Source organism: Castor canadensis, chromosome 17 (assembly GCF_047511655.1).
Source record: "Castor canadensis chromosome 17, mCasCan1.hap1v2, whole genome shotgun sequence".
In the NCBI taxonomy this organism is placed as follows: Eukaryota; Metazoa; Chordata; class Mammalia; order Rodentia; family Castoridae; genus Castor; species Castor canadensis.
Window position 1 is genome coordinate 55,256,453 of NC_133402.1, and position 27,790 is coordinate 55,284,242.

Consider the following 27,790-nt stretch of genomic DNA (forward strand, 5'->3'; position numbering starts at 1 on the left):
GGCAGAAAGACAGGGCACCAGTGGCCTTTTTTCCTCATTAGTACTGGGCTCACTTAGTACTGCTAAAGTGGACTGTGTGTGACCTCTTTGTTTTCAGGAGAGAATCTATTGGGAGAATAAAGCTAATGCACTGTCAATTAAAAAATCATCACTCACTCATATTCAATGTGTAGCTTGGCCCCACCGCTCTGGTTGTGTTTGTTGGGTCAAAGATCATGTGGAGCCTTTGATGCACCTAGAGGAAAGATGGAGATCAACTGAGAAGGAATGGGTCAGGGAAAGGGGTGCTGGATGATTGTGGCAGGCTGATCTTGTCTTTTGTTTTTTGCATTTTTCGTTTCCATGTTCGTGGTTTATGTGTGCCCAGTTCAATGGATGTAAAGGTTAGAAAATCTGTCTTTAACTCTTCAACTCTCACAGGACACAAGAGTGCCTTAAAAATATTCCTGTAAAGAAGCAGGAATTTCCCTGGAAAAACATTGGTGCCTTTGTACTCGTGAACACAAGTGAACAAAAACCAAGCTGGCATGTTGACCAGGCCTGGCATAAGCTCTTTGTCAGCTAAAATATGGGGCAGATCAATGGCTCTCTGATGAAATTGGATGAGAAGTGACTTTTGAAAACCTTAAAATCATCTTGATGACTCTCTGAAGTCTGGATTTGCACTTTCTTGAGGAACCTTGACCTTTCCCTGATATACACTGTGCTCAAGATACGATTTATCATGTGTAAGGCCTTAGTAGAACATTTCAGATGAGCGTGTTTCATCTTTATCTCATCCTTTTATAAATTTCTACATGCATGATTGGAATGCATATAGGGAAGGCGAAAGCTCAATGCTTTTTGTGAAGAGGATGTACAACCCACACCGTTTGAAGATTGCTTGGTCAGAGGGGAACTGGGGTGACCTTAAACTTCATTTAAGAACAGGTCACATTCACCCTGGGCTGTGTAGTTGTGCTAAAGTGGCACTTTGTTCTGGTCTCACTGGGTCTTGATAGTATGTCTACCCAAGAGCTGGGCTCAGCCTGAGGGAAGGAGAGGGAGCTGTTCCACAGGGTGGGCCTTAGAGAGCCCAGGAACCCCTGGAAGGAGCACACAGTGCTGAGTCTGCCCTGTCTGACCTTGAGCCCAGCTTTTCCAACATTCTCTCCCAGGAAAGGTTTTGCCTTCAATTTCCTGGTCCTAGTCTGGACTCTAGGGCAGATCCTCTCCCTCTCCAGCCTCAGTTTTCATCTGTGCACAGAGCTGATGGGCTGCAGAGCCACTCCCGCCCCAGCCTGCTGTAGCCACCAACTCCTGGCACAGAGCAAGCGAGCAGCTCTAACAAAGACTAGATTTTGCTTTAGTTCCCTGCCAAACCAACGTTGCTGCGCTGGACTCCACTAGCCGGTCTGTCCCAGAGTTTAGGAAATGAGGTGATCATCGGGGCGAAAAAGCAAAGGGGATGGATGAGGGGCGATTGGGCAATCGGGCTGAGTAAACACCGGAGGTCAAAGATCGCGGCCGCCTGGCCTGAGCGGGGGATAAAGGATCGCGGGGCGCAGCGGAGCAGCGCAGAAGCGGGTCGGTCTGCGCTCGCCGCTCCTTGCCACACCGGGAGGATGAGGCTCGCCGTGGGTGCCCTGCTGGCCTGCGCCGTCCTGGGTGAGTGTGGGCGCGGGGGAGGACCGCAGAGCTGTGGGCCCAGGCACCCCGGAGGCTGGACGTCTTGGTGCCTCTCCTTTGCTCTCCTGCCACACCATTCCACCTTCTTCAGTCTCCTCTGATGGCCCCTGCTTGAGTCTCTGACCCTGTGTCCCCGGCCCCCTTCTCCTCTTTGTTTACTAAATCCTGAACCTGTGGATTATGTAAATTAGAGCACTTCCGGCCACAGATTCTCCAAACCTTTGCTGCTGCCTCTCCCGATCAAATCCAAACTCCTTAATGTGACTTGAAAGACTCCTGGGATCTAATCCTGCCCACTTCGTAGTCTGCCCTCTAATGGGTGCTCCTGACCTGTTGATGACTTGCTAAGGAGGCAGAACCTTTAAGTGGTTCAGAGCTTGGAGTCTGAAGCCAGAATTCTTGGGTCCAAATCCTGACCCTGTTCCTCGCCTGTGAAAGGGATAATAGTTTACCCACCTGGGAAGGTCAGGTGAGGGTAAATGAGGACGTGGAGGCCAGGTACCAGTGGAGGATGCTGGTCGCACAGATCCTGCTGTGGGCCTGGTACCAGTGCCCCTCCCATCCCACGTTTTGGGCCCCCTTTGTACTTTAGTTTGCCTGCTTCCCTTGCCATATTGTTGGAGCCCTCCATGTTTATTTGTTGGCCTTCCCTGAAAACGATCAGAGGGCCCCATATTGCTCACCCCAGGGCTGTGCAAGGTGGCACATGACTGAGGACAAATTCTTGCCCATAGAACTTGAAGAAGCTGATTTGGAGAAGGGTGTGGAGAGGTGGTTTCGGGAGGGACTGCCACCGGTTGTGTTACCTCCTGTGACTTTCCATTGACCAAGGTACAATACGGGAGGAGGTTAGGGTAGTCAGTCTCCCGTGGTACCTTCTTGTCCATTCTGGAAAACTGTTGGCCTCGAGCCTCCCAGGCAGGGAGTCAGCCCTGCTGTGTTAGCCACAGGGAGTGGGCATGACTGAGGGCTTGGCAGGTAGTGCCAAAGCTCATGTGACAGCGTTTTATTTTGTTTTGTTTTTGGTGGCACTGAGGTTTCAACTCAGGGCTTCGTGCTTGCTAGGCAGGCGCTCTACCGCTAAGCCATGACCCCAAGCCCTTCTGTGACAGGATTTTAATAGTTCTGCTCATAGCTGGCTTTAGCTTTCTCTCTAAATGGCAGCCAAAAGAAGTGGTGAGCACGGAGGGAGGGCTTGGTGGAAACAGAAGAAGACTGTCGAATGGATGGAGCTTCTAGAATTTTCTAAATGAGTATTGAGCCAATGGGTTGAGGTGGCTCAAAATGCTGTGTGCACACAAAGGCTTATGTTTTGCTATAGGCGAGGGGTCATGACAGGGAGGAAGGAGACAGAGAGAACACAGAGGAATGGATTGTCCTCTCTGATTGAGAGTCAATGGTCTGCCAGAGCCTCTGGACAACACAGGGTGGCCAGAGGAAAATGGGAGGCCATTAGGATCACCTTTTCCTGACCTTGTCTCAAAATGCAGTGGAGCCTAAGCCCTGTGGTGTCATGGACAGGAATGAGAAAAGGACAGGACAGAAGGCCCCTCGCACAGGGAGTAGGACCCTCAGATCTCTGCCTTCTTTCCCCTAGGGCTGTGTCTGGCTGTCCCTGAAAAGAATGTAAAATGGTGTGCTGTATCAGAGCATGAGGCCAGCAAGTGCGCCAGTTTCCGTGACAGCATGAAAACAGTCCTTCCTGCCAATGGTCCCCGTGTCATTTGTGTGAAGAAAACTTCCTACCGTGATTGTATTAAGAGCATTTCGGTAAGTCACCGCTGCCCGAAAGACAGTGAAAGGAGATCCATACTTTGTCCTGCCATTTTGGAAGAATTATTCACTTGAAGGTAGCATGCTAATGTTTGGTTTGGTAGTCAGTTCCCACTGTGATTAAAATCACCTTAAAATGGAAATGGAAGGGATCATCTTTAATATGTAAAAAAGCAAAAATCAATGAATCCCAAAAGGTGACTGTTTTGAGTCACTTAAGTTCTGTGAACTCAGGGAAAAAAATAAAGACTGCTATCAAAATTATTATATAACCTCGTTTGGAAGTTCTCTCTCTTTCTCGCTCCCCCTCTGTGTGCATGTGTATTGCTGGGAGTTGACTCTAGAGTCCAGCACACGTTAAGATGTGCTCTACCACTGTGCAACAGCCCCAGCCCTAGAAACTCTTGATACTTCATTGGGAAGACGAGGGATGCACACAGGGAGGAAGAATAAGCTGTCATAACTGCAGATGATGGCTGATCCCTTTGTTTTCTAAGTCTACAAAAATACTCTTCATGCCTTTGATATTGGTCAGACCCCACAGTAGGTCATGGGGCTGTTGTGATGAATCAGACACACATCTTCACCCTCAAGGAGCTCACAATTTAGGAGAGAAGAGAGACATGTAAATGAGTAAGCAATTTCCAAATGGGGGGCATACGATGAAGGAAAAGAGTAGTGCCCTGATAGGGACTCACAGAAGAACTTACTGTGGCCTGTGTAATCAGGGGTCACTCTCTTTGAGAGAGAAGCAATGAAACAGAGATCCAAGGGTAGGGCCCTGCAAGGAGCAATGGGTGAACTACACCATTCAGTGAGCAACAGCAAGTGCAAAGAGCCCGAAACCAGGCAAAGTCTAGCTAGTTTAAGTTGCAAGAGGGAAACCAGGTGACGAGAGCTGTCAAAGATAAACACAGTCAGATGTTAGAGCAGTGAGAACAGATTTTATTCAGTAGCTCCTGACAGTAGGGGGGAAGAACTAAGATCCATTCTGATTTGTGCAGAGGTAATTTGAGTGTTTTAAAAGAAGAATAAGGGACTAGCAAATGCAAGGCCCTGAGTTCACAAACCCAGTGCTGCAATAATAATAGCAACAAATGATGATAATAATAATAATAAATGCTGGAGTATAAGAGAGAGGGAGCGCAGGAACTCAGCATAGTCCTGGAAGTGAAAAGGTGCAGAAGATTGGTCAATGTGGCTTCGATGAGGCCAGGCCAGCTGTATTTGCCAGCTAGTGTTTTTCTACTTTAGGATTCTATCCTCACACAGAGACCTATTCTTCCCAATGATCGTATTTTAAAGGAATGGCTCTCAGATCCTCGAGGGAGATGTTCTGAGTTGCAACAGATGCACATTCACAATTCCAAGCCTCTTTTAGTAATTTGCTCTTAGAAAGGAAGATGAGGGCTAACCATTGCTTGTGTGTTGACCAGAAGAAATAGTAATCTTTTCTGACAGTGTTGCACTTTCTTGGGCAGACATATTAAGGGGGCTAGGGCTAACATAGGGACATGGCCTTATGCTGCCAGAAGCCATGCTAGAGTTTGATCAAGTCTCTTGGCTCAGGGATTGGATGGCCTCGTGTGGAAAGTTCTCCAGCTCTCAGAGCAACGTGTGCAGAGAGAGTGGTGGGAGAGAAGAGGTAGAAAAGGTGGACATAGCCAGCACAGTGCATGGCCTATGTGGAGGAATCAGTGTTGTGGTAACCTGCTTGCTTTGTCCTTGTCATCTGGTTTGCCTCCAGCCCATCTTCTTCTTCTGGGTTTGGTCATCTGGACCTGTGAGGTCATGCTTGATTTTAGTCCTCTTCCTCCCACTGGGTCAGATTCCTCTGGGCATCCCTGCTGCTCTAGTGCCGGAGTCTCTTTTTCAATTCTAGGCTTTCTGGTTTCCCATGCCACAGACTCCAGCAACTTCTGCCCAGGGTCCTGGTGTCCTGGCCAAGAAAGCCCAGGTTTCTACCCACTGTCCCTAGCCCACTTGCACTGGGCAAAGGTCTTGTTTGTTGGCTTATTCATTTTATCTGACAATGTATGTACAGCACAGAGCCACACAGAGTTTCTTACCTGGAATTTAGTTGTGGAACAGAAGGGTCTGTGTGTCTTCCAGACAAGTATTTATTTATTTTTTGGCTATACTGGAGTTTGAACTCAGGGCCTTGCACTTGCTAAGCAGGCGCTCTACCACTTGAGCCACACTCCCAGCCCTTTTTTTATTTTAATTATTTTTCAGATAGGGTCTTGTGTTTTTGCCTGGAGCCAGCCTTGGGCCATGATCCTCTTTTTTATGCCTCCCAAGTAGCTGGGACCATGCCTGCCTTGTTGATTGGAGATGGGGGTCTTGCTAACTTTTTGCTTGGGCTGGCCTCAAACCTCCATCTATCTGGGATGGAGAGAGCAGCTTTCCCCACACCAGGCTTACCAGGTCAAGCCTTTGCAGTTGCTAAGGCAAATCTACATAGGACTTGTGGCCAGGAGCTGGATACCTCACTAGGAAGAAGAGAAAAAGAATACATCCCTTCCCCTATAAGGGTGGAATGGTAATAATGGCAGCCAAATGTCTTTTGAGAGAGCTGGAATCAACAGTGTTGTGTGTGGCCTGGCCAGGGTGAAGGTTCTTCTAGTTCTAGGGCCCTTTCCTGGGTGGGCCATCTTGGAAGTGAGGGTTTCATGGAGGTCTGGCCTATTTCAGGCAAATGAAGCGGATGCTGTGTCACTGGATGCGGGCTTGGTCGCGGAGGCAGGCCTGACTCCCAACAACCTGAAGCCTGTGGTGGCAGAGTTCTACGGGTCACATGACAGTGAGTTCTCCCCGGGCTCGCAGGAGGGGGTTGTGGCCCTTGTCTCCTCATAGATGCTGAGTCTTATGTTTTGTGGTCAGGGATTGGATAGTAGACACTGAAGAACATTCATCTTTGGGTGCTTGTGGGGAATTGGAGTCCCTGTTAGATACTACAGGCACAAAGGCCTCTGTGCACTTTTGGACCACACTGGCTGGTGTACCTGATACAGAACCCCTGGACCAGGTACTCACTAGAGAAACACAGCAGGCTGGATACAACTTGACCTGGAAGCCATTGGGTCTAGGAATGGTACAGGGTCCCTGGAGGCGCCCTGGAACCACAGATGCCATGTACAGGGCAGAGCCCACACCACAGTCCAACGACCCAGAAAAATCTGAGTTTAATCTGTCTCTGAGCCTGTGCCACAGGACAGACAATACTTTGGGGGGTGGGGAAGGGAATGTGGGCCTTTGTTGTCTTAGCTCCAGTTTCCTGGTGGCCCTGGGTTGATAAATATAGGCAAACACACTCCAGGGTAGGCAAAGCACTCAGGACACATGTGCAAATGGCCTTCCTGCCCCTGTGTTCGCCTGGAGTGATATTCCAAATGGATCGTCTGTGTTTTCTCTTCTCTGAAAGGCCAGGAAGGTTTCCTGATTCCTCCCTCCTCACTACACAGCCGATATAAAGTGGCCTCTGGATTCCCCTTCCTTCCTCGGGAACCTAGTAGTGACAATGTTTCTCTGAGTCGAGTTGAAGGCCTTCTGCTTACACCGTCCCTTTGTAGATCCACAAACTTACTATTACGCTGTGGCCGTGGTGAAGAAGGACACCAACTTCCAGCTGAGCCAGCTCCAAGGCAAGAAGTCCTGCCACACGGGGCTGGGCAGGTCTGCCGGGTGGAATGTTCCCATAGGCTTACTCTTTTGTGACTTACCCGAGCCACGTCAGCCTCTTGAGAAAGGTAAGTTGGCATCTCTACTCTAGATGCTCACAAAGGCCACCTGGGGTCACAGGGTCACAATTAGCTGGACACATGGGCTACATTCCACTGTGGGGGCAAGGGGAGATTAACTTGCTTGTAGCTGGCAATTTTGCTGTACCTTCTGTCCTTCCTTGGGAAGCAACAGCTGAACCTTTTCTGCTCTGAGCTCACTGCAGCAGAGGCTGTTCCGAGGAGAGGAGGAAAAGGGTACAGGGTCCAGTCTGAACCACATGACCGGGCTCTTATCTGTTTCCCACAGTTGCTGTCTGTGGTGTGGGTGTGGGTGTGCGTGTGCATGTGCGTGTGCGTGTGTGTGTTTGTGTGTCCCATTCTGCTAGAGGTTGCTTTGGTGGCCACAGCTTGTCCTAAACCTCTATAGGCCATTCTTCCAGTACATGGGTTCCAGATAGGGACAGGCAGACATAGGCCCGAGACAAAGCTTGGGAGGTGGGAAGCACAGACCTGTTTCCTTTGGTGGATGGTGGGCGGACAGGGGTTAACTTGTCCCTGTTTGAAAATCCTGGATCTTACTTAGCACAAGTAAGACCGAACTGGGACGGGGTTGTTTGTGTCCCACTCTGTTCCCTGGTGAGTCTGGGCTGGGAGGTGGCATTGGCTGTGACCAGACTTGCTTATGCCTTGTCTGTTTCTCTCCATTGAGCAGCAGTGGCCAATTTCTTCTCGGGCAGCTGTGTCCCCTGTGCAGATGGAGTGGCCTTCCCCCAACTGTGTCAGCTGTGTCCAGGTTGTGGCTGTTCCTCCCTTCAACCATACTTCGGCTACACTGGTGCCTTCAAGTGAGTGAGCCTGCCTGCTGCGCCATGGTGGCCAATGCCAAATGCCCTCAGGTGGGAGTTCCTTGCTGGCCTAGAGCAGAGACCTGCCTACCTACAAGGGTGTCAAAGAGGCCCTGTTGCCCCACCATCTTCAACCCCACCAGTGAGTCAGTGGTACGTCTTGGAACTCCCAAGATCAGGCCAGCTCATGTTCCTTTTCATCTGACCCACGGGAGGTTCTTTATCCTTGGAGCCCTCAAGTCTGACCAGTGTCTCCTCCCTGTGTTGGGCTGACCCTGAAAGGAGAAGAACTGGGCAGTTCTTAGTGCTGAGGCCTAAGAGCTGATGGTCACTCAGCTCTCTTCTGTAGCAGAGTAACATACTCAAGGCACTGGCCTTTCTCCTGGCTCCCTCTTTTTTTTTTTGGCAGCACTGGGGTTTGAACTCAGGGCTTCATGCTTGCTGGGCAGGCGCTCTACTGCTTGAGCCATTTTTTTTGTGTGTGTGATTTTTTTTTTTTTCAAGATAGGGTCTTATGAACTATTTGCCCTGGGCTGGCTTTAAACCATGATCCTCCTGATCTCTGGCTCCTGAGTAGCTAGGATTACAGGCATGAGCCACCAGTGGCCAACTGTGGTTCCCTCTTTTTACTTTTATTATATCCTTAAGTTTTATACCCTGGGTGAAAATACAATTATCTTCTATAGCAGGAACTTAAAAACTCTTGTACATTAAAATAGCTTCAACTTCTTGCTGCTTTGAAGTATGAGCTCACCCCCTCCCCACCTCCATCTCAATGGGACCCTGGATGCCAGCACCCCATGGTGATAGCTCAGCAGTGGGGGCTGCTTGGCAGTATAAGCTGGGCCTCTAGGCCTCGGAGAAGGGCCTGCCCCGCAGGAGTCATGCTAAGGGTTCCTTTCCCGTAGGTGTCTGAAGGAAGGTGGAGGGGATGTGACCTTTGTCAAGCATACAACCATATTTGGTAAGTGGTGGGAGAAGAACCTGGAAGGTGTGCTCTACTTAGTGGGTATTCTTTTTTCCTGTCCGTTTTTCATGCTCAGACATGAGTGTATAGGGCTTCTCCTCTACCATTGCTTGGGTTTCTATGTATGCAGAGGTAGGTAGCTTTGGGGTCTGCACTGAATTCATGGGGCTCTCCCTCATTTGACCTCTCTACACACTGAGGCTAGTCTGGCTGACCTTGGCCTGTCAGTTGTCCTGTTGAGATCAGACTCATGGAATGTGGGTAGTCATTTCTGCCCTGGGCATCCAAGACTCCATAACTTCATCCAGTGGCAGAGTCATTTTCCTGCATGTTCCCTAGCCCTCAGGGAGCACTCCAGGCCTTTCGCCTTATGCTCTCTGTCACCATCAGAATTGCAAAGGTGGGGAAGGGGCAGCACAGCTCATGTGTCTGTCTGCAGTTGGCTTATCTAGGCTTTCCCTCTCCAGAGGTCCTTCCAGAGAAGGCTGACAGGGACAAGTATGAGCTGCTCTGCCCAGACAACACTCGGAGGCCTGTGGACGAATATCGTGAGTGCCACCTGGCCCGGGTCCCATCTCATGCTGTCGTGGCTCGATCTGTGGATGGCAAGGAGGACTTGATCTGGGAGCTTCTCAACCAGGCCCAGGTATCCTGACTGCTACTCTCCCTCCTGTTTAGAGCTTTCTGCTTCCATTTTTTTTGGTGGGGGGGTCCTCCTTGCCCTCTGGCTACCTTAGAAGTCCTTATGTGTTTGGGACACAGTGGAAACCCTACCACTGTGTGGAGCCCCAAGCTGGAACTCCTCACAGAGCAGCAAGGAGCCTTCTCTGGTATTCTCATCCATCATCCTTTGCCTTTTTGACCAATCAGGTCTTATTGCTTTATTCCATGCCTTTCCATCTAAGCCAGGCCTTCAAGGCCCAGGTTAAACACCGTCACCCCCATAAAGACTCATATGACCCCCAGAAGGAAACAATCTCTCTCCCCAAATCTGACACAGCTTTACTCTCTTAGAGCCGTGGGGTGTGGGGCTGAGACAATTTCTCACCCAGCACACCTGTGAGTTAGTTAGAGTTTAACAAACAGGTGACCCGTACAGTGCCAGCATTGTAAGACCATTTCCTGATTTTAGTGATCTTTTAAACATTCAGGGAGAAATACTCAAGAGAAATAAGGTGTAGCATAGTCCTATGAAGGTCCTGAGTAGAGAAGGTGCTGTGTGGGCCAGGCAGGAACACGGTCTGACTGCCATCTCTCCTGCCATCTTGAAGTTTCTCATGGTTGTTCATTTTATTTTCTGGAATTTTTTTCTTCAGTCCCAACTTGTTTTTTTATCCTCCCTGGCTTCTGTTGCAGTCACTATTCTATTTTTCTGTGGACAGGAACATTTTGGCGTTGGCAAATCCAAAGATTTCCAATTGTTCAGCTCTCCTCATGGGAAGAATCTGCTGTTTAAGGATTCCGCCCTTGGGTTCTTAAGGATCCCCCCACAGATGGACTCCAAACTGTACCTGGGTTATAGGTACATGACTTCTGTGCGGAATCTGCAGGAAGGCATATGTAAGTACTCTGAAAGAACCAGGTTAGCACAGAAACCTGACAAGGGCAGAGATGAGAGAGTCTTTGTAGGGAGCTGAAAACCTCTCCTGGACTTGCCCTGCCTGCAAGTCCAAGTTAGTCTGTTGCTAGATGGTCTTAGTCATGATAAGATGACCTGGACATCACCAAGGGCTTTAGAGAAGAGTCACTTTGTTTTGTTTTGCTTTGCTGGGGATCAAACCCAGGACCTTGTACATGCTGGGCAAGGGGTTGTACCAGTGATCTGCAAGCCCAGCACTGAAATTCACATTTTAAAAGACTTGGGCTTGTATTAGTATTACTTTCTTTGCATGAATCACTTTGTGAAGCCAGTTAGCCTGGCACAAAATAAGTAACATAGCACAAATTCTACAGATTTCATGTTTTCAGCCAGTGCTCTGGTCAACATACACTCAATGAAGCTGGAGTTCTAGAGTGGTCAATTTCAGTCCTGAATTTCAGTGGTCACTGGGGTTTTGCTGGATCATTCATTTATTCACTGGGCATGAATTAAACATCTGGCTATAAACTCTGTGAGCTACTGGACTCACAAACATAGATCAGATTCTGCTGAGAAGACAAATGTTTTATGAAGTCACACTATTGAGTGTTCAGTTACAAAATAAAAGAACCACTTAGAAGGGAAAAATAATGGCAACAACAAAATACCAAGGTCCTAAGAGTGCCAAACAAAGAAAAACAACAGGCCCTGGCCTGCAGGTTGTGGTAAGCCCCCCCCGCCCCCCCAGCTCCCTCACCAAGGAAGTGATGTGGGGGACTGAATGTGAATGAGGAGCAGTTGTATGTTGTTTTCATCAGACATTTATTACACTGACCGTGTGCTACACTGCTTAAACATGAGGATGTCCTGGTGAACAACACAGATATGGGCCTTTCCCTGTTGGAGTTTATGTTCTTCTGTGTTGAAAGTGACAATGGACAATGAGCAAAGAAGTAAGAACATATCAGGTGAGCCAGGCACAGTGGCTCATGCCTGTAATCCCAACTACTCAGGAGGAGATTGTGGTCTGAGGCCAGCCTGGGTAAAAAGCATGAGACCCTATCTGAAAAACAAACTCAAGTAAAAAGGACTAGGAACATGGCTCGAGCAGCAGAGCATCTGCCTAGCAAGTGCCAGGCCCTAAGCTCAAACCCCAGTACCACCACCATTAACAGAAAAAAAGAAAAAGAACATATGAGGTGATTAAGTGCCATTTGAAAAAGAAGAAACAAATCAGCCAGAACTTACAGAGTGCAGGAGTTGCCTTCTTTTCATTTAGATCTAGCTTTTTTGCTGCTTACTAGGGTGAGGAATTCCTTGAGTGACATCTGTCCATTCATTGCCTGGCAAATCCCAGCATTAGGATGAAGACAGTTTGTAGCATTGAAAAGCACCAGGCAACAGGAGGGCCTTTCTCTTTTGACCTCTGACTCTTTTCTTGTGCCACAGGCCCAGAAACCAAGGAGGAGGAATGCAAGACGGTGAAATGGTGTGCACTGAGCCACCATGAGAGGCTCAAATGTGACGAGTGGAGTGTCAACAGTGGAGGGCAGATAGAGTGCGAATCAGCAGAGACCTCAGAGGAATGCATTGCCAAGATTGTGGTATGTCACTCCTGCCTCTCTACTGCCTGCTGGCCCATTGCTAAGGCTGAGCTAGAACCTTAGAGTTGGTGAATGTGGGGGATGCCTTGATGACTGTTTCTTCATATCACATAGCGAGTGTGCGGCGGGGGGCGGGGAGGGGGGACTCAGTCTGAGTATGTACTGTGGAGTGAGGCCAGACCACAGTGTGGGTGTCTTGGGAGTAGTGTCATGATGAGTGTGGTAGGATTCTGTATTGACTGTGCAGGTAAGTTCAAATTTGTTCTGGTGATCAAAATAGTATTCCACATTTGCTTATAGAGAATTTGGAGATCCCAAATCATAAAGATAAGAAAATCAAAATGTAGCTCAGAGAAAAATTCTCTTACTGAGATCGTATTATATAGGTTACTACCTCTTACCTTACAACAGCTAGTGAGCTTCTCCTGTGTCATAAATAATTCTTAAAAAAACCATTTTGGAGCTTCTGTGTTGGTGCACACATTGAGGTGCTAAGAGGGCCTGGAAAAAGCAAGGGAGCTACAAGCTCCAAGTCCACCCCGACCCTATTCCTATGAATCTCTTCCTTTTGGCTGTTCTTGAGTTGGATCCTCTATAATAAGTAAATGTTTTGAAACAAAGGGGCATCGCTTGAAGGCCTGATGCTGTCATCAACTGATTCTTGCTGAAATCTGTCAGTTCTTCTTTTTGAGCACTTATGAATGACCACATACTTTCAAAACCATCTACTATAAAACAAAAGCAGACCATTGACCACATTCTTTCATATTTTATAAATTTCAAAATATTACCTTACACTATTTTAGCATACTATTTGAGTTTTTGTCTGAGTCAAGACAAGAAAAAAAATCAAAGGTCTGGAGGTGTGGCTTAAATGGTAGAACACTTGCCTGGCAAGCACAAGGCCTTGAGTTCAAACCCTCCCTCCCCAAAAAAGTCAAACCAAATGAAAGCAAAGGCTTCCTACTCAAAACTTATCTATATATAAATCTATTAACAGCTTGGATGATTTGTCTTCAATATTGTGCCTTACATATGATACATTAGATAAAGTTTTTATGTATGCAAAAACAAATTTAGGGAACAAAGATTCTTGGGAACATGTAAAATCTTAAATGAGGAAGGCGAAGTATAACCAAAAGGAAACATTTTTAAAAGAAAACTTGGACACTGTAATTTGCTCGCCTATAAGGATGTCAGCGTTTGAACATCTGGAATTTTGGAAATAGCTTCCAGATGTTGGGTCTAAAACCAGTGATCAACATCTTTGCCATGTTCTGTGAAACCAGGGCCAACTGATGATGGCTGCACAGCAGATTGTTGGAGTTTTATGATTGGCTTGTTAAATTATATGCTGTAATATATATAGCATAGTTCAGGAAGGTCCAACATTTATTCATGGATTAAATGAAACAGCAACATCCTTGCTAGGAAATAACTGTCTCAAAGTTGAAGGGTATAGTTTATTAGGTCCCACACCTGTGGGACATCATCGCTGTTGATGGGAACACTGACCTGTTGAGGTTCTACAGAGGTGTTGTCACACACACCATAGCTGTGGTGTGTGTGAAGGTATCACACACACCATAGCTGTGGTGTGTGTGAAGGTAAGGTGGAAAACCAAGCGCCTAGGAAACCAGAGCCTTGAGGTATTGCAGTAATCAGTTCATATGTGAGTGCACAAGTGAGTGTGACAGGAGTCATGCTCTCACACGGTGGCATTATTGATGTAGCATTATTGTGTAACTGGGCTGGTGGAGAGGATTCCAGGACTGCAAGGGAAGATGTACACATTGGACATTTGCCTGAAGTCCATGTTCTAGAATTAATGCTGAGCTGGTCTTTCTTATGCATGCCTAATTGGCAATTCTTCTCCCCAGACTTTAGTGAATCAGTCTTTATAAAGAAAGAACCCCCGAGCACTGGCAAAGAAAAAAAAAAGAAAGCAAAGAATAAATCCAGGTTGACACCAACACTGATGGTAGCTGTTCTGGGAATCACGGATCAGATCTACAAAACAATGGATGAAAAAAACATATGAGATGATTAGTTTTGAACGTGATCTGTGAGCTGTTTATTCTGACCTATAATTGTAAGATGGAGTAGATTGCCAAAAGGCGTAAGACTCTACTTTGTAAGCTTTGTTTTCTGGAAATCTTGAAGCTTGCTAGGTATAAATATTCTACATATTCTGCACTGTACTGAGGTGCTTGACTTTCTGCAACCATGCAGATTTTTTTTTTTTTTTTTTGGTCGTACTGGGGTTTGAACTCAGTGCCTCTGCTTGCTAGGCAGGCACTCTATCATTTGAACCACTCTGCCAGCCATTTTTTTGTGGTGGGTTTTTTTTTTTTTCATTTTTCTTTTATTATTCATATGTGCATACAAGGCTTGGTTCATTTCTCCCCCCTGCCCCCACCCCCTCCCTTACCACCCACTCCGCCCCCTCCCTCTCTCCCCCCCTCAATACCCAGCAGAAACTATTTTGCCCTTATTTCTAATTTTGTTGTAGAGAGAGTATAAGCAATAATAGGAAGGAACAAGGGTTTTTGCTGGTTGAGATAAGGATAGCTATACAGGGCATTGACTCACATTGATTTCCTGTGCGTGGGTGTTACCTTCTAGGTTAATTCTTTTTGATCTAACCTTTTCTCTAGTACCTGTTCCCCTTTTCCTATTGGCCTCAGTTGCTTTAAGGTATCTGCTTTAGTTTCTCTGTGTTAAGGGCAACAAATGCTAGCTAGTTTTTTAGGTGTCTTACCTATCCTCACCCCTCCCTTGTGTGCTCTCGCTTTTATCATGTGCTTATAGTCCAATCCCCTTGTTGTGTTTGCCCTTGATCTAATGTCCACATATGAGGGAGAACATACGATTTTTGGTCTTTTGGGCCAGGCTAACCTCACTCAGAATGATGTTCTCCAATTCCATCCATTTACCAGCGAATGATAACATGTCGTTCTTATTCATGGCTGCATAGAATTCCATTGTGTATAGATACCACATTTTCTTAATCCATTCGTCAGTGCTGGGGCATCTTGGCTGTTTCCATAACTTGGCTATTGTGAATAGTGCCGCAATAAACATGGATGTGCAGGTGCCTCTGGAGTAACAGTCTTTTGGGTATATCCCCAAGAGTGGTATTGCTGGATCAAATGGTAGATCGATGTCCAGCTTTTTAAGTAGCCTCCAAATTTTTTTCCAGAGTGGTTGTACTAGTCTACATTCTGTGGTGGGTTTTTTTGAGATAGGGTCTCATGAACTATTTGCCCAGGGCTGGCTTCGAACTGCAGTCCTCCTGATCTCTGACTCCTGAGTAGCTAAGATTATAGGCAGGAGCCACCAGTGCCTGGCATTGCAGTATTTCAGCAAAGCTAATTTTTTTTTTTTGAAGATGAAAATGGGCAGAAGTAGCTCTGTACTAGAAATACTGGAAAATTTGATGGCAATTTAAAGGTTTTTGATTGTAAGGAAAACTTTGTTAAAAAATTACAGACAGGAGAATATGTTTCTGTTTGGAAAGTAGAGGTGGCTTTGAACCTCCCATTAATAGATGACATTCGTGCATATGCAAAACATATCATTCTTACGTCACTGGATTTGTTGTGTCACATCAAAAGGATGTAACAGAATTACCTTAAGAGAAAGGACTTAAGGGACTTGGCTGCTGCTAACAGTTGTGAGACAGAAAACGAGGTACTTTAAAATGCGTTCTGAAGCTGTTAGTTCAGTGTGTCTGGCAAAGTTTAAAATGCCATTAAGAATTCATTTGAGTCCTGACTCGTGGACCCTGGAGACTGGTCTGCTGACAGAAGCCTTTGATCTGAAATGCAAAGAGCTTAAAAAACACATTAAAAACATTACCAAGCATTGCATGGAAGAAAATAACTTCTTTCAACCTGAGTTTGCGACAGTGACCTCAGATCAAATAAGCAAGTCCTTTCAATGCGTGTCACAAAGTGTGAGGCATACTCTATACTCTATACCTGAGCTGTTGTGGCTCGGGATGGCGACCGTTTTTAACAGGCAGGATTAATAAAACATGAACAGAGCATACTTACACCTGTCCCTTCTTTGCTTTTCCTGCCCTACAACTGACTACCTATGACTGTATTGCCAGTACAGGATTTTTCTGAATTATATTTTTAGGGCAGGGGATATATCTTGGTGGTAGAGCACTTGCCTAGCATGTGCAAGTCCCTGGGTTTGATCCCCAACATCAGAAAGAAGCCCTTCAAGTTTTATAACATGATTTATATGTTCATTTTATAATTTTTAAAAGTTTAGATGTTTAGAGATAGATATAGGAAATATATGAATTGGTTAATGGGGCCTTTTTACTTAGAGTATTAAAAAAGACAAATGTATTGATGTGAAACTATAAATTATAATTTTAATAAATTTTATTGATATTACATAAATTTCAAATGGTTATAAATTGAATCACCATTGAAACAGACTTGTTGTTCACATGCAACTTAGGTGTAACTATTGTCTTATATGCATTCGAGAGAAATAAATACATCTATACTTATGTTGTATTGAAAAAGAAAAGGATGATATAAAACAGTTGATATCTGTTTCCATTTGAGCCATACCTCCAGTCTGTTTCGCTCTGGTTATTTTGGAGTTGGGGTTCTCATGAACTATTTGCCCTGGCTGGCCTTAAACTGTGATCCTCCCGATTTCAGCCTCCCAAGCAGCTAGGATTATAGGCATGTACCACTGGTGCTTGCCTTTTGTTTGTTTATTTATTTCATTTTCTTTTTTTTGGCAGTACTGGGGTTTGAACTCAAGGCTTTCTGCTTGCTAGGCAGATGCTCTACCACTTGAGCCATGCCTTCAGCCCATGGGTCTTCATTCTTGAACAAAATTAGCAAGGCACCTTGAAGTGACCATCAGTCCACAATGGTTATGATGGTTGGGTGAAAATGAGAGCACATTTTATTTTCTGTGTTGGGTGTGACTGACTGACTGTTCTTTTAGGGGTTCAGTAAAAACACCTACTGTTTCCCTGGCATCATAATGTTTTTTGGGAGTGCCTTTCAAGGAAATAGCTGGATGGGCACATGACACCGGAAGTGGCATCTTTTCATTTGCTGTGATTTGCTGTGTCTTTGCAGAATGGAGAAGCTGATGCTATGACCTTGGATGGAGGACACGTCTACATAGCAGGCCAGTGTGGTCTAGTGCCTGTCCTGGCAGAGAACTATGGTGAGTGGAGGGGAGTACCTCTTTGTTTTCTTCCTTCTGAGTCATAGAGAGAGAATATAGAATCACAGCTCTCCCTAAAATTGAGTGCTTCCTACTTCCCAGGTTCTGGACTCCTTCATCTGGAATCCTCACAGTCATCCTAAAGGGTCATACCCTTCAGCAGTAAGAATGGAAGCTCTATGCTGTGAAACCCCTGCTAAAAGTGTTAAAGTGACCCAGATGCAGAGGACAGCTGGGGTTTCTGGAAGGTCTTCCAGTTTGCAGAACTCATGCTTTTCTTGCTGCCTTGTTAGAGGGATTTAAATACAGTTGCTAGCACTCTCCTGTGAGCTTACTGCAGACATGGCAGGAAACTAAAAATCCACGATTTGTATATAAATTCTAGAGGTCAGCAGTGGAATGAACTTGCATCATCCAGAGATGGGTGTTGGAAGTTAGTGACCGGTATAGTTTTATCTGACTTTTTCTTCTTAGTTGCTGCATGAAAAAGGCTTGGTTTTCCAATCTAGACTGAAGGATTTAATACTTTCTTCATTTTCTCTCCTTCAGAAAGCTCTAATTGTACGAAACCACCAGAGGCAGGTGAGTTGGAATTGGTAACCTCAGGCATTAAAAGGTAAATTCATATTGTTCTGGGGAAATGGTTGAGTTTAAAATTCAAATTACAAGTAGGTAAGGCAACGGAAGAGTCAATTTTTAGAACATAAAAGAATCATGAAAGGATAGTTGATAATGATAGCTTTTCTTTGATATTTGCCATGACTTGCACACAGGCTTTCTCATTTTGTCCTATGAGGTTGGTACTGCATAACAGGACCCGTGGCTCAGAGTTTATGAATTGTCTAGGTTTGTACATCCAGGAAGAAAATCCAGCCCCTTCCCACTGCTTCCCATGAGGTCTACACACTTTTGGATGAGAGTTAGCACCAGCCAAGGAACCTTGCCTTTTCTGCTCCTTACAGGGCTGAGTAGAGAACCTTAAAAAGGCAGATGTCTAGGAGCTTGAAATTACCTGACCTCCCAGCCAGGGCTGGGCCCAGGAACCCAAGCCAATCTGGCTCCCACCCAAGAGTCTGGCTAGGGTGGATCTAGAAAGATGGTGCAGGAACAAATAAAGCCCCTATATTCAGACCTCAGCAGGTCCAGGTAGCCGTCAAGTCTGTCCTGTCCCTTCTGCTGAGAACAACCTGCTAGCCTTGCCACATCACTCTACAAGCCAAGCACTTTAGCAAATCAGAAAGAGTAATTCTTATTCCATGGGTAACAAGGACTCTGCTTTCTTGGAAACGGTATTCTGACCTAATTAAATTAGAAACTAAAATCATGGGTTGGTGTCCTGTTCTCCATCATAAGGACCAGCACGTATTTGAAGATGGCAGCTGATGTTTTTGATATTTTCAACTTTGCATATTTATGTTCACATAAAACTATATTCTCTTATCAGAAAATGTGGTTTTGTGAATCCCCTGATGTTTATCGGTCTTCTACTACTCTATCCCAATACGCGATGGTTTATAAAACATTAGAATTACATTAGCTGTTCAGTATCCATTCCATAATCCATTAGAGGGAGAACTGCTCGTTTTTAACCTCAATGACTATGCATTCAGGAAAGGGTTACACACCAGTCACTGCTCTAATGATAATGTATTTGCAGAATTTTAAACTGATACATAAAAACATAAAAATGATACTTAGTAATAGGGTACTATGTGATCTTAGTGTCTTGTTTCTAAAGTTCAGATGAATCTCTTCCCGACAGTCAGTACTATGGAAGACATAACGGATGATGCTGGACTCTTTGCTGTTCTAGAGAGATGGTGCCTTCAATGGAAGCAGACACTTTGGAGGCCCACAAGGTTTTCGTATTTCTTTCTCTCCTGGTGTCTTTCTTGTAGGGTATTATGCTGTGGCAGTGGTGAAGGCGTCGGATGCTGACATTACCTGGAACAATCTACAGGGCAAGAAGTCCTGTCACACTGCAGTGGACAGGAACGCTGGCTGGAATATCCCCATGGGCCTGATTAACAGCAAGATCAACCACTGCAGATTTGGTGAGTGAATCCTGGGAAGGAGCTGTGGTGAGAATCACACCAGAAAGAAGGATCTTGGGTACAAGAAATGGGGGGCTCTGGTTCCACAGGAGTAAAATTTGGTGACAGTGAACCTCAGAGAAGTATCAAAAAGGACTGGAAGGCTGGGGAACGGGGAAGCTGAGTCAAGATGGTTCCTGTCCATTGCACACAAGGGCTTAAGTGGATATACATTTAGTTTTATCTCTCATGAAAAAGGCCAGAGTTGAGCAGTCCATGGCTGGCTGGTAAGATCACAAGGACTCCTTCTCTCCCTTTGTGCTCCACCATTCCCAACCAAGGTCATCCTACATTCCACATTCAAGGTCATCCTATGGTTGCCATCAAATTCAGGACACAGGCAGCCCTAAGTACTCAGGAACTAGAGCAAATGGAAGTTTATACCAACTGTGGTGAACTTGTAAAGGGGCCTTCCAGGATGGCTGATCAATTATTTTAGCTAACTTCCCAGAACTTAGGTGCCTCACCACACCTAGCCATAAAAGAGAAATGCAGTCTTTTATTTGGGTGTGTTCCTACCCCCAAACAAAACTAGATTGTTGTCACTAAGGAATAAAGAGGAATGGATATTGGTTGGGCAGGGAGCCAGCAATCTCTTGCCACAGGAATTCTATAGGCTGTGTGAGTGTATGTGATCCCTGGGTTTTTAAAGTGTTGGAGGTCTTGCTGAGTTGCTTCCTGGCTCCTAGAATTGATCTAAGTGGTAGATATCAGTTTACTCTCTATGTCCTTTGAATATTGCCAGGTAGGAGTTTATTTCTAACCCCATAAGCTTCTGGGTGTAAGAGCCCCAATACAAATGTTTTACAATGGTTCTGATTTGCATTAGCTTCCTGAATACTTCCTCTGTGCTACTTCCAAATTTGGGCAACTTCTTGAAAAAAAAAAAAAAAAAAAAAGAGAGGCCTGGAAATCTGGTATGAACCTAGCAAAGCCCTCATGTGTAAGGATGGGAGAGGAGACCACTTTTCAGTACCAGGATGCTTTGGCACCCCAGTTTGACATAAACAAAGTGCATCTGGGTCCCCTTCAGAAAACTTGGGCTCCTGACTCCTGCTCTCCTGAGCTTCTTAGAACTTTTCAGCCAAGGGCTATGAGTTGAACTGCAAGGAAAATTCCCTATTCCTTTCTTGAATTTGGAGGTGTAGTAAAGGCTCTTCTAAGGAATGACAAGGGGAGGTCACATCTGAAAACAGGTGGCACAAGCTGAGGAATTCCATGTTTTCTTTCTTTAGGTTGCTGATAACATCATCATGGTGTTCAAAGAAATTCCCTTTACCCTGTAATGAAATGATCATGCACTCCTTTTCCTAACCTCAATAAGTTTCTTTGGTAGTTCTGGGTTGGTGGGTGGCAGGTTATAGAATGAATTGATACGTTCTACTTCTCCTGGGCCATCCAGGCCTGTTGTGTGATAAATAAAAGCCCCTAGTATTAACCCAGGAAGAGCTGACTTCCTCTTGTCTTCTACACAGATGAATTTTTCAGTCAAGGCTGTGCCCCTGGGTATCAGAAAAATTCCAGTCTCTGTGATCTGTGTATTGGCCCTAGCAAATGTGCATCCAACAATAAAGAAGCATATTATGGCTACACGGGGGCTTTCAGGTGAGTCTTTTAATCCTAACATAAATATAACAATATCCCAGTCTTGACCAGATAGATTTCTTTTAGAAACTAATGTGAGATTCTTATGTTACTAGTCTGTTCATTGCTGTACATATTCAGCTGGGAGATTTTGCAACCAAATGTACAGCCATGTGTGAAGGGGTATTTAGACACCTCCAAGACACTGTTAGCCAGATCTGGCTGTCACAGACAGCAGAGATTGATACATGGTATGGTTCAGTGGATCTCAGCTGGGAACAATTTGCCCTCCAGGAGACATTGACAATGTCCATAGATTTTTTTTGATTGTGATATGTTGGGGAGTTCTACACTAGAGGCAGCTAGATATAACCCATAGGACAGCATTGAACAACAAAGAATGATCCAGCCCCCAAATGTCACTAATGTCAAAGAATGAAACCCTAATGTACTTGAATAAACATTGTCAGGAGTTAGCTTGGCTCAAGCTCTTCCATGCACCTCTGAGTCACTTAGAGCCATACACATCTGGAAACACAGAGTAGTGAAGTCCACCACTTCTAAATTCTTCTCTACAATTGTATTTTATAGAATGCCTACCGTTTTTGTTGAGACAATTCTGTCTTACTATGCTATTACTTTTTAGCTGCCTTTCTGCTTCAGGCCTTCTGTTATCATGAATCCATGAACTGTACAATGGTGGTGACACTGTAATTGAACTTCCCAGTAGGAAATGAAAAACAAAGATCATCCTTATTTTCCAGGTAGAACCAAATTTGTGGTTAGAGCAAGTATAATTCACCCCGCACACATTCATAATTGTACAAACTAGAGTGTGTTCTTTTCATAGGACTTAAGACTTTTGTGGGGAGACTTAGAACGCAGCCCCCTTTGACCTTTTCTTTGCCTTTTTCTGGTGCTAACATGTTTGAGGATTGTAGGTCAAGAAAAAAAGGCTCAAACTTTGCTTATATAAATATGTTTAAAAGTTCCTTTTCCCAAAAAAAGTGTTATATAACTTAGCTCTGACATCTAAGATGTTGAAGTAACAGACCATGAACGAATGCTTGAACAGCTTCAGGAAGAGGCCAGCCCATTTCCCTTAAAGCCAGGAGAATAAGGAATGGGTCTACTTTATAGTAGTCTGGTGGACTTGGATCACTGAGCCGGCCCTTGTGAAGACATCAAAGCACACATTAGTTCATTGTCTATGTCGTGTGCACTTTCAAAGGAGTTCAGTAAAAATAATACAGCCACACTCTGAACAGAGTTAATTTTGCTAGTATTTCTTTTCTGAAACCTCTTGAGGACTTGTAGGGGCTCAGAGCTGTGATTATGACCCCCAGTACTTCCCCCAGAGACACATGGACAGGGAATTAGTAGAACCAAGGCTCATTTATATTGGGTTTTGCTATACCCTCAATTTCTCAAAAACCCAAACCAAAGACTACTGAATATTAGAATTCTTTTTAAGGGGATGAAAGATATCACAAATTTTGAAGTTTTGGTCTCTCACAAATGTTGCATAAACATCTTTCAAAAAAATCTGAAGGAATGGAGTTTTTCATTCACATTTCATACGTTGGGTGAGGCACCACTTTACTGGAAAACTGATTCTCTCTTTCCTTGTTGATGGTGGGAAAAGGGTGTAATCTGTTGGAGAAACTGTAACAAAAATTATGATTTAATATGTGGACTTGAGATTGTATAACTGCCCAACAACGTGGAGCCTTTCCTTTCCCTTTCCCCTTTTTCCTCTGCTTTTCTCTTTCCCCTCTCCTTCTCTCCCCTCCTCTTCCCTCCCTTTCTCTCTCTTTTCCTTACACTGCTTGGTAATAGAAGAGAAGCTGCAATTTCTGATATCATATGGCCAGCCTGGATCGATAAGGTGGGCCCCTGAATGACACATATATCAACCTGATCTCCTTTCTTTCTCTCCCTGTCTGGACCTTTGCAGGTGTCTCGTCGAAAAGGGAGATGTGGCCTTTGTGAAACATCAGACTGTCCCACAAAACACTGGTGGTATGTACATATGCTCTTCTGTCCCTATGAAATCACTCGGATTTACGGGTATACAGTGGCGACTTTGTAGAAGCATTCAGACACTATCAGACATCGGATAGATAGAATGACCAGGCTCACGAGGAACCCAATGGCCCTAAATCCCCTCACCCCACCCCACAGTCATAGCATAGGCCTGATGCCCCTTACCCCTAATACTCCAGTACCTCTTTCCCAAGAGCAAGGCATTTTCACATATGTACGGTACAATTACCATGATCAGGAAATTTTACGTTACATGGATTTAATGCTACAGAGTATAAATTCAAGTGTTGCTAATCATTTCAATCATGCCCTTTATAGCTATTTTTTCTATTTCTTGGCTCTGTGGGCTGGGATGTAGAGCACTTGCCTAGCATTTGTGAAGCCCTAGGTTTGATTCCCAGCACTACAAAATACACAGTCACATTCATGGGGGAGGAGGCCAATGGTACACTTGTAGGAATGAGCACCAAGATGTTGACTCTAAATACGATTCTCTGAAAAAAAAGAAATCAGGAAATCCTTGAAAAAAATTAGCTAATTCCAAGTTTGGATTGGGAAAAATATATAGATTGCTGCTTACACTGAAGCACTCTGAGTGATGGGACATGTCAAAACACATAGGAGCTAACTTGAAGGACCTCCCATTTCCAAATCTGGGGAATTTGAACCGTATAATAAATAATGAAAGCAGTCAAGAATAATAACCCATTGAATAAAATAAGAACCCAGGAGGCAGTACTGACTAGAGAAATGAAGAGAGAGATCTTCCTGGTTGTAGAATGGTAGCTAATGAATGTAGAAGGAATGGCAAAGTTAGGAAACTGTCATTTGGTGACCAATTTGTTGATGATTGAGGCAAAAATCATCAATGGGAGCTAATCTGTCCTTGAGTCTTGCCCATGTCCTCCTTCCTTCCCACAGAGAGGCATTCTTTCTTCTTTCCTCATCCAGTGCCTATTACAAAACATACCTAAAATCTAGTCTCCTCTAGCCAGCTTCCCTAATTAATGTGCTCTCAACACCCTGTTTCTGAACTCATGAAACACTTCACCTGCAGACCACGTGAATGTCCCTTCCTCTCCACGTCACTGAAACCCCAGTGCATGCACTCTGCTGGCCAGAAAGGCCCCGATCCGCCACACACCAGTGGGTTGTTCACGTCCTCCCAGTGACCAAGGCCATCAGATTTGGCTGATCCACCTTCTCTCTTCCCCCAGGAAAGAACCCTGAGCCATGGGCTAAGGATCTGAAAGAGGAAGACTTTAAGTTGTTGTGCCTTGATGGCACCAGGAAGCCTGTGTCAGAGGCTGCAAACTGCCACCTGGCCCGAGCCCCAAATCATGCTGTAGTCTCACGGAAAGATAAGGCTGCTTGTGTTAAGCAGCTGTTATTTAACCAGCAGGTATGGAGCAGATAAGGTCTTCCAGCATTCATTCCTAAATGGGTGTAGGTTATTTGGGGGAGTTCACAGCTAAGTATGGCTCTGTCTCCAGAATTCTTTTTCTGAAGACTAGAATAGGTTGTGGACCAGAATGTCTGGGTTCAAATGTCAGCTTGGCTGTGCCATGTTACATCCATGCCTCAGTTTCTCCACATATAAAATACGAAGGATAATACTTAACCCGTGTATCAGCTAATATGAGGGTTAAGCGAAGTAATGCATACAAAAGGCACAGGAAAATGTGTAGTCTATAACATGCTACTTACTCAGGTTTGGAACTGGGTCTCTCAAGCCTGGATCTGCTTCTGTCTCCAGGTCACTGGAGAGAAATCCCCATGTGAGCCATGCGCTCTGAGCACCAGGGCTCTGCCTTCCTTCTTCCCTTGACTTTGATCAGAGACAAATTTATTTTCCCCACATCCATCCTTTCTAAAAGTGAAGAAGAGTGATTCTTTTTCCCAGCATTCCTTCCTGTGCCTTAAAGAGTGGATGTCTATTTCTCTTGCCTCGGCAGACTGAGCAGTGTTCTCAATAGTCTGAAAAACACAGGACCCCTACCTTCAGAGAGCCTGCTTTTTAGGGAGAAGAAGGAAGTCAGGGGCCATCCTCACAGGGGAGAGGGGCTGTTTGAGTATTCTAGTCCTAAAAGCCCCTCTACTCACAAATGTCACCTTTCTCTCCCACATAGCTTCTTCCCTGTTGATTCACCATTAGTTTTTGGTTTTTTTAAATTAAGATACGTATCTTCAGAAGTCTTCTTAAAACACACAATGACAATAATGAGCATTTCAGGAATATTCCTGAGGTGTTATATGGAATGCTAAACTTTTTACGGTTATCATTTCACTTATAACCTTAGGAGGTTGGTCCAAGCTAGGACTCAAAAGGCAGTCAAACATGAACTTGTCACAAACTCTACCACTCCTCAGGGAGGGCTCAATGTCTTTTTTTTTTTTTGGCAATAATATTGGAAGGGACATATTGTCCTTTCATTTCCTATAAACAGCCCCCAAGGGACTTGGGCAATGAAGTAGTGAAGAGAGATCCCAGAGAGGCAGGAATGGGTGGGCAGGAGGGACTTCTCAGAGGAGAGTAGGATGCCTATAAAGGGCGTCTGGGCATCATGAAAGTATGGAGTTGGGGCTCCAAGTGGACAAGTGACAGGAGAGGGAGGTGGAAAGCTCTTGAGGCATATTCCCCTTTGTCCCCAGAGCTGGCTCAGAGCTTCCAGCCTCCTCTGATGCATGTGTTCCCAGCTACTCACGGCCACAGGTCCTCACACACTTTCTGTCTATTTGCAGACTGAATTTGGAAGTCATGTATCTGACTGCTCAAGCAAGTTTTGTATGTTCCATTCTAAAACCAAGGACCTTCTGTTCAGGGATGACACAAAATGTTTGGTTAAACTTCCGGATGGCATCACACATGAAGAATACTTAGGAGATGAGTTTTCCAAGGCTTCTGGTGGCATAAGAAAATGTTCAACCTCACGTGAGTAGGGGGAACAACATGAGGAAATTGCAAACAAAACAGTGGTGGCTTCTGGGATGATGACAACAAAGGAGAAGTAGACTGTGGCCCTCAGGATATGGTCACATGGCTGAGATGAAACAGAGAGAGGACAATCTCGCCCAAGTCCATCATGTATGATAGGCTACCCTGTACGGGCAGTTAGGAAGGGGTACACAGGCCCAGGACAATTAAGTAGTGGCCTTATTGGACATACAGCCTCCTGTCTTATTTCTAAGAAAATGAAAAGGTTATGTGTACATACATCCATGGATCTGCCGTAAACTTTTTATTCGAGTTGCTTTGTTCAATATGGCAGCCGTGAGCAAGATGTGGCTTTTCAAATTTAAAGTTGGATTAAATTAAAAATGTATTTCCTCAGTCCTACCCAGCCACATTTGAAGGGCTTGGTAGTCACATGCAACTCCATATTGATCACTAGAGAGGATATTGTTGCAGAAAGTTCTTTCAGTCAGTACTGCTTTAGAAAGCTTCAAGAATGGTAAGCTCTAGCCTGATGTGGTGGAACTCACTTGTAACTCCAGCACTTGGGAGACCAAGGCAGAAGGATCTCCCCAAGTTTGGGGCCAATCTGGACCACATAGGAGATCTTATTTCAAAATAACAACAATAATGAAAAAGATAAGTTCTGGTAATATGAAGTTGTCAAGCATACAACTCATCTGGAACACCAGGTTCTAAGAGCTAAAATAGAATAGAACACACTTTTGTGTTCTAACTGTGGTGGGAATAATTGAATCACTTATTCCTGGACCTGGAGATACTGGTTCAGCAAGTCTGTGTAGCTCAGGGTGACTGTACTTTAAAAGGTGCTCCATGTAATTCTGATACAAGCAATGTGCTTGTCCAAGCCCACTGTTGGAAAAAGCAAGTAAATATTGACACAACCTGTGTCCTGTACTATGGCTCTACTATGCTGGTCTCTATCCCTATCTCCCATCACAGGAACTGGCAGGCACTTCTTGTTCTGTCCGTTCCTCACCTGCCTAAATAGCTCAGGGACAAGTCTTCTTGGTGTGTGAGCTCCACCCATGAGACACAGGGTAGGGGTGCATAGTTTAGGGAAATCATGTCACATCTTTTACAACCTTGGTGTGGGGCCCCCCAGGGGAGGTACAGGGGCTGTGCAGGAAGTGGAGATGGGCACTGGAAGAACGGCCCAGTCCATGCATCAGAAGAGCAGGGCCACCAGTCTGCTCTAAATTTGCTCAACAATTCATAAGTAAACATAAGTACACTCAGAAAGTCCCACCTCTCTGCTCTGCTCCACAGGACTCCTGGAAGCCTGCAATTTCCACAGAGGTTAAAAGCCACCGATAGGCTGTCATTGTGATGGAGATGGGAACTCAAATCACCACAGGCTTCCCTGGTCTCCATGGTCTGAGGGGTGTGTTCCAGCTCTGTCCATCTTCACCACTCTGTGTTACCATGTGCATATTACATAAAATAAAAATTATTGTTGCCTTTATATTTCAAAAACTCCATTCTTTTCTAAATGTTTCCACCAGAAGGATTTCTTTATACCATCTGACTACGTACATATGCAACCAAATCCTCTCTTCTGAGCCTAGGATTCATCTAATCTTTTCCTATAGTTCTGTGTGGTGCCACAGCCACACATCCTGGGTCTAGTCCAAAGAGGAACCTTTTCTAAAAGGGTCTGCATGCCCATTATAATAATAAATCAATATGGTCGTGTGTGTGTGTGTGTGTGTGTGTGTGTGTGT

At 45.0% G+C, this 27,790-nt stretch overlaps 1 protein-coding gene across 1 annotated transcript; it reads left to right on the top strand.

Annotated features, from left to right (window-relative positions):
- Positions 1-1,489: 1,489 nt before the first annotated feature.
- Positions 1,490-27,531, top strand: LOC109687722 (serotransferrin-like). Its single transcript, XM_020165722.2, has 17 exons — positions 1,490-1,647; positions 3,266-3,438; positions 6,136-6,244; positions 7,014-7,190; positions 7,876-8,008; positions 8,917-8,972; positions 9,443-9,621; positions 10,358-10,535; positions 12,004-12,158; positions 17,279-17,369; positions 17,919-17,951; positions 19,268-19,423; positions 20,938-21,067; positions 23,004-23,068; positions 24,310-24,494; positions 25,835-26,024; positions 27,336-27,531. The coding sequence occupies exons 1-17, from the start codon at positions 1,605-1,607 to the stop codon at positions 27,368-27,370; spliced, it is 2,088 nt and encodes a 695-aa protein (XP_020021311.2). The 5' UTR covers positions 1,490-1,604; the 3' UTR covers positions 27,371-27,531.
- Positions 27,532-27,790: the final 259 nt, after the last annotated feature.

Excerpts from the sequence above, each read along its gene's own strand:
- LOC109687722 (XM_020165722.2), top strand. The coding sequence starts at position 1,605 with ATGAGGCTCGCCGTGGGTGCCCTGCTGGCCTGCGCCGTCCTGG. Across the intron at positions 3,439-6,135 it reads ATTGTATTAAGAGCATTTCG|GCAAATGAAGCGGATGCTGT; the intron begins GTAAGTCACCGC and ends GGCCTATTTCAG. Across the intron at positions 23,069-24,309 it reads TGTCCCACAAAACACTGGTG|GAAAGAACCCTGAGCCATGG; the intron begins GTATGTACATAT and ends CTCTTCCCCCAG.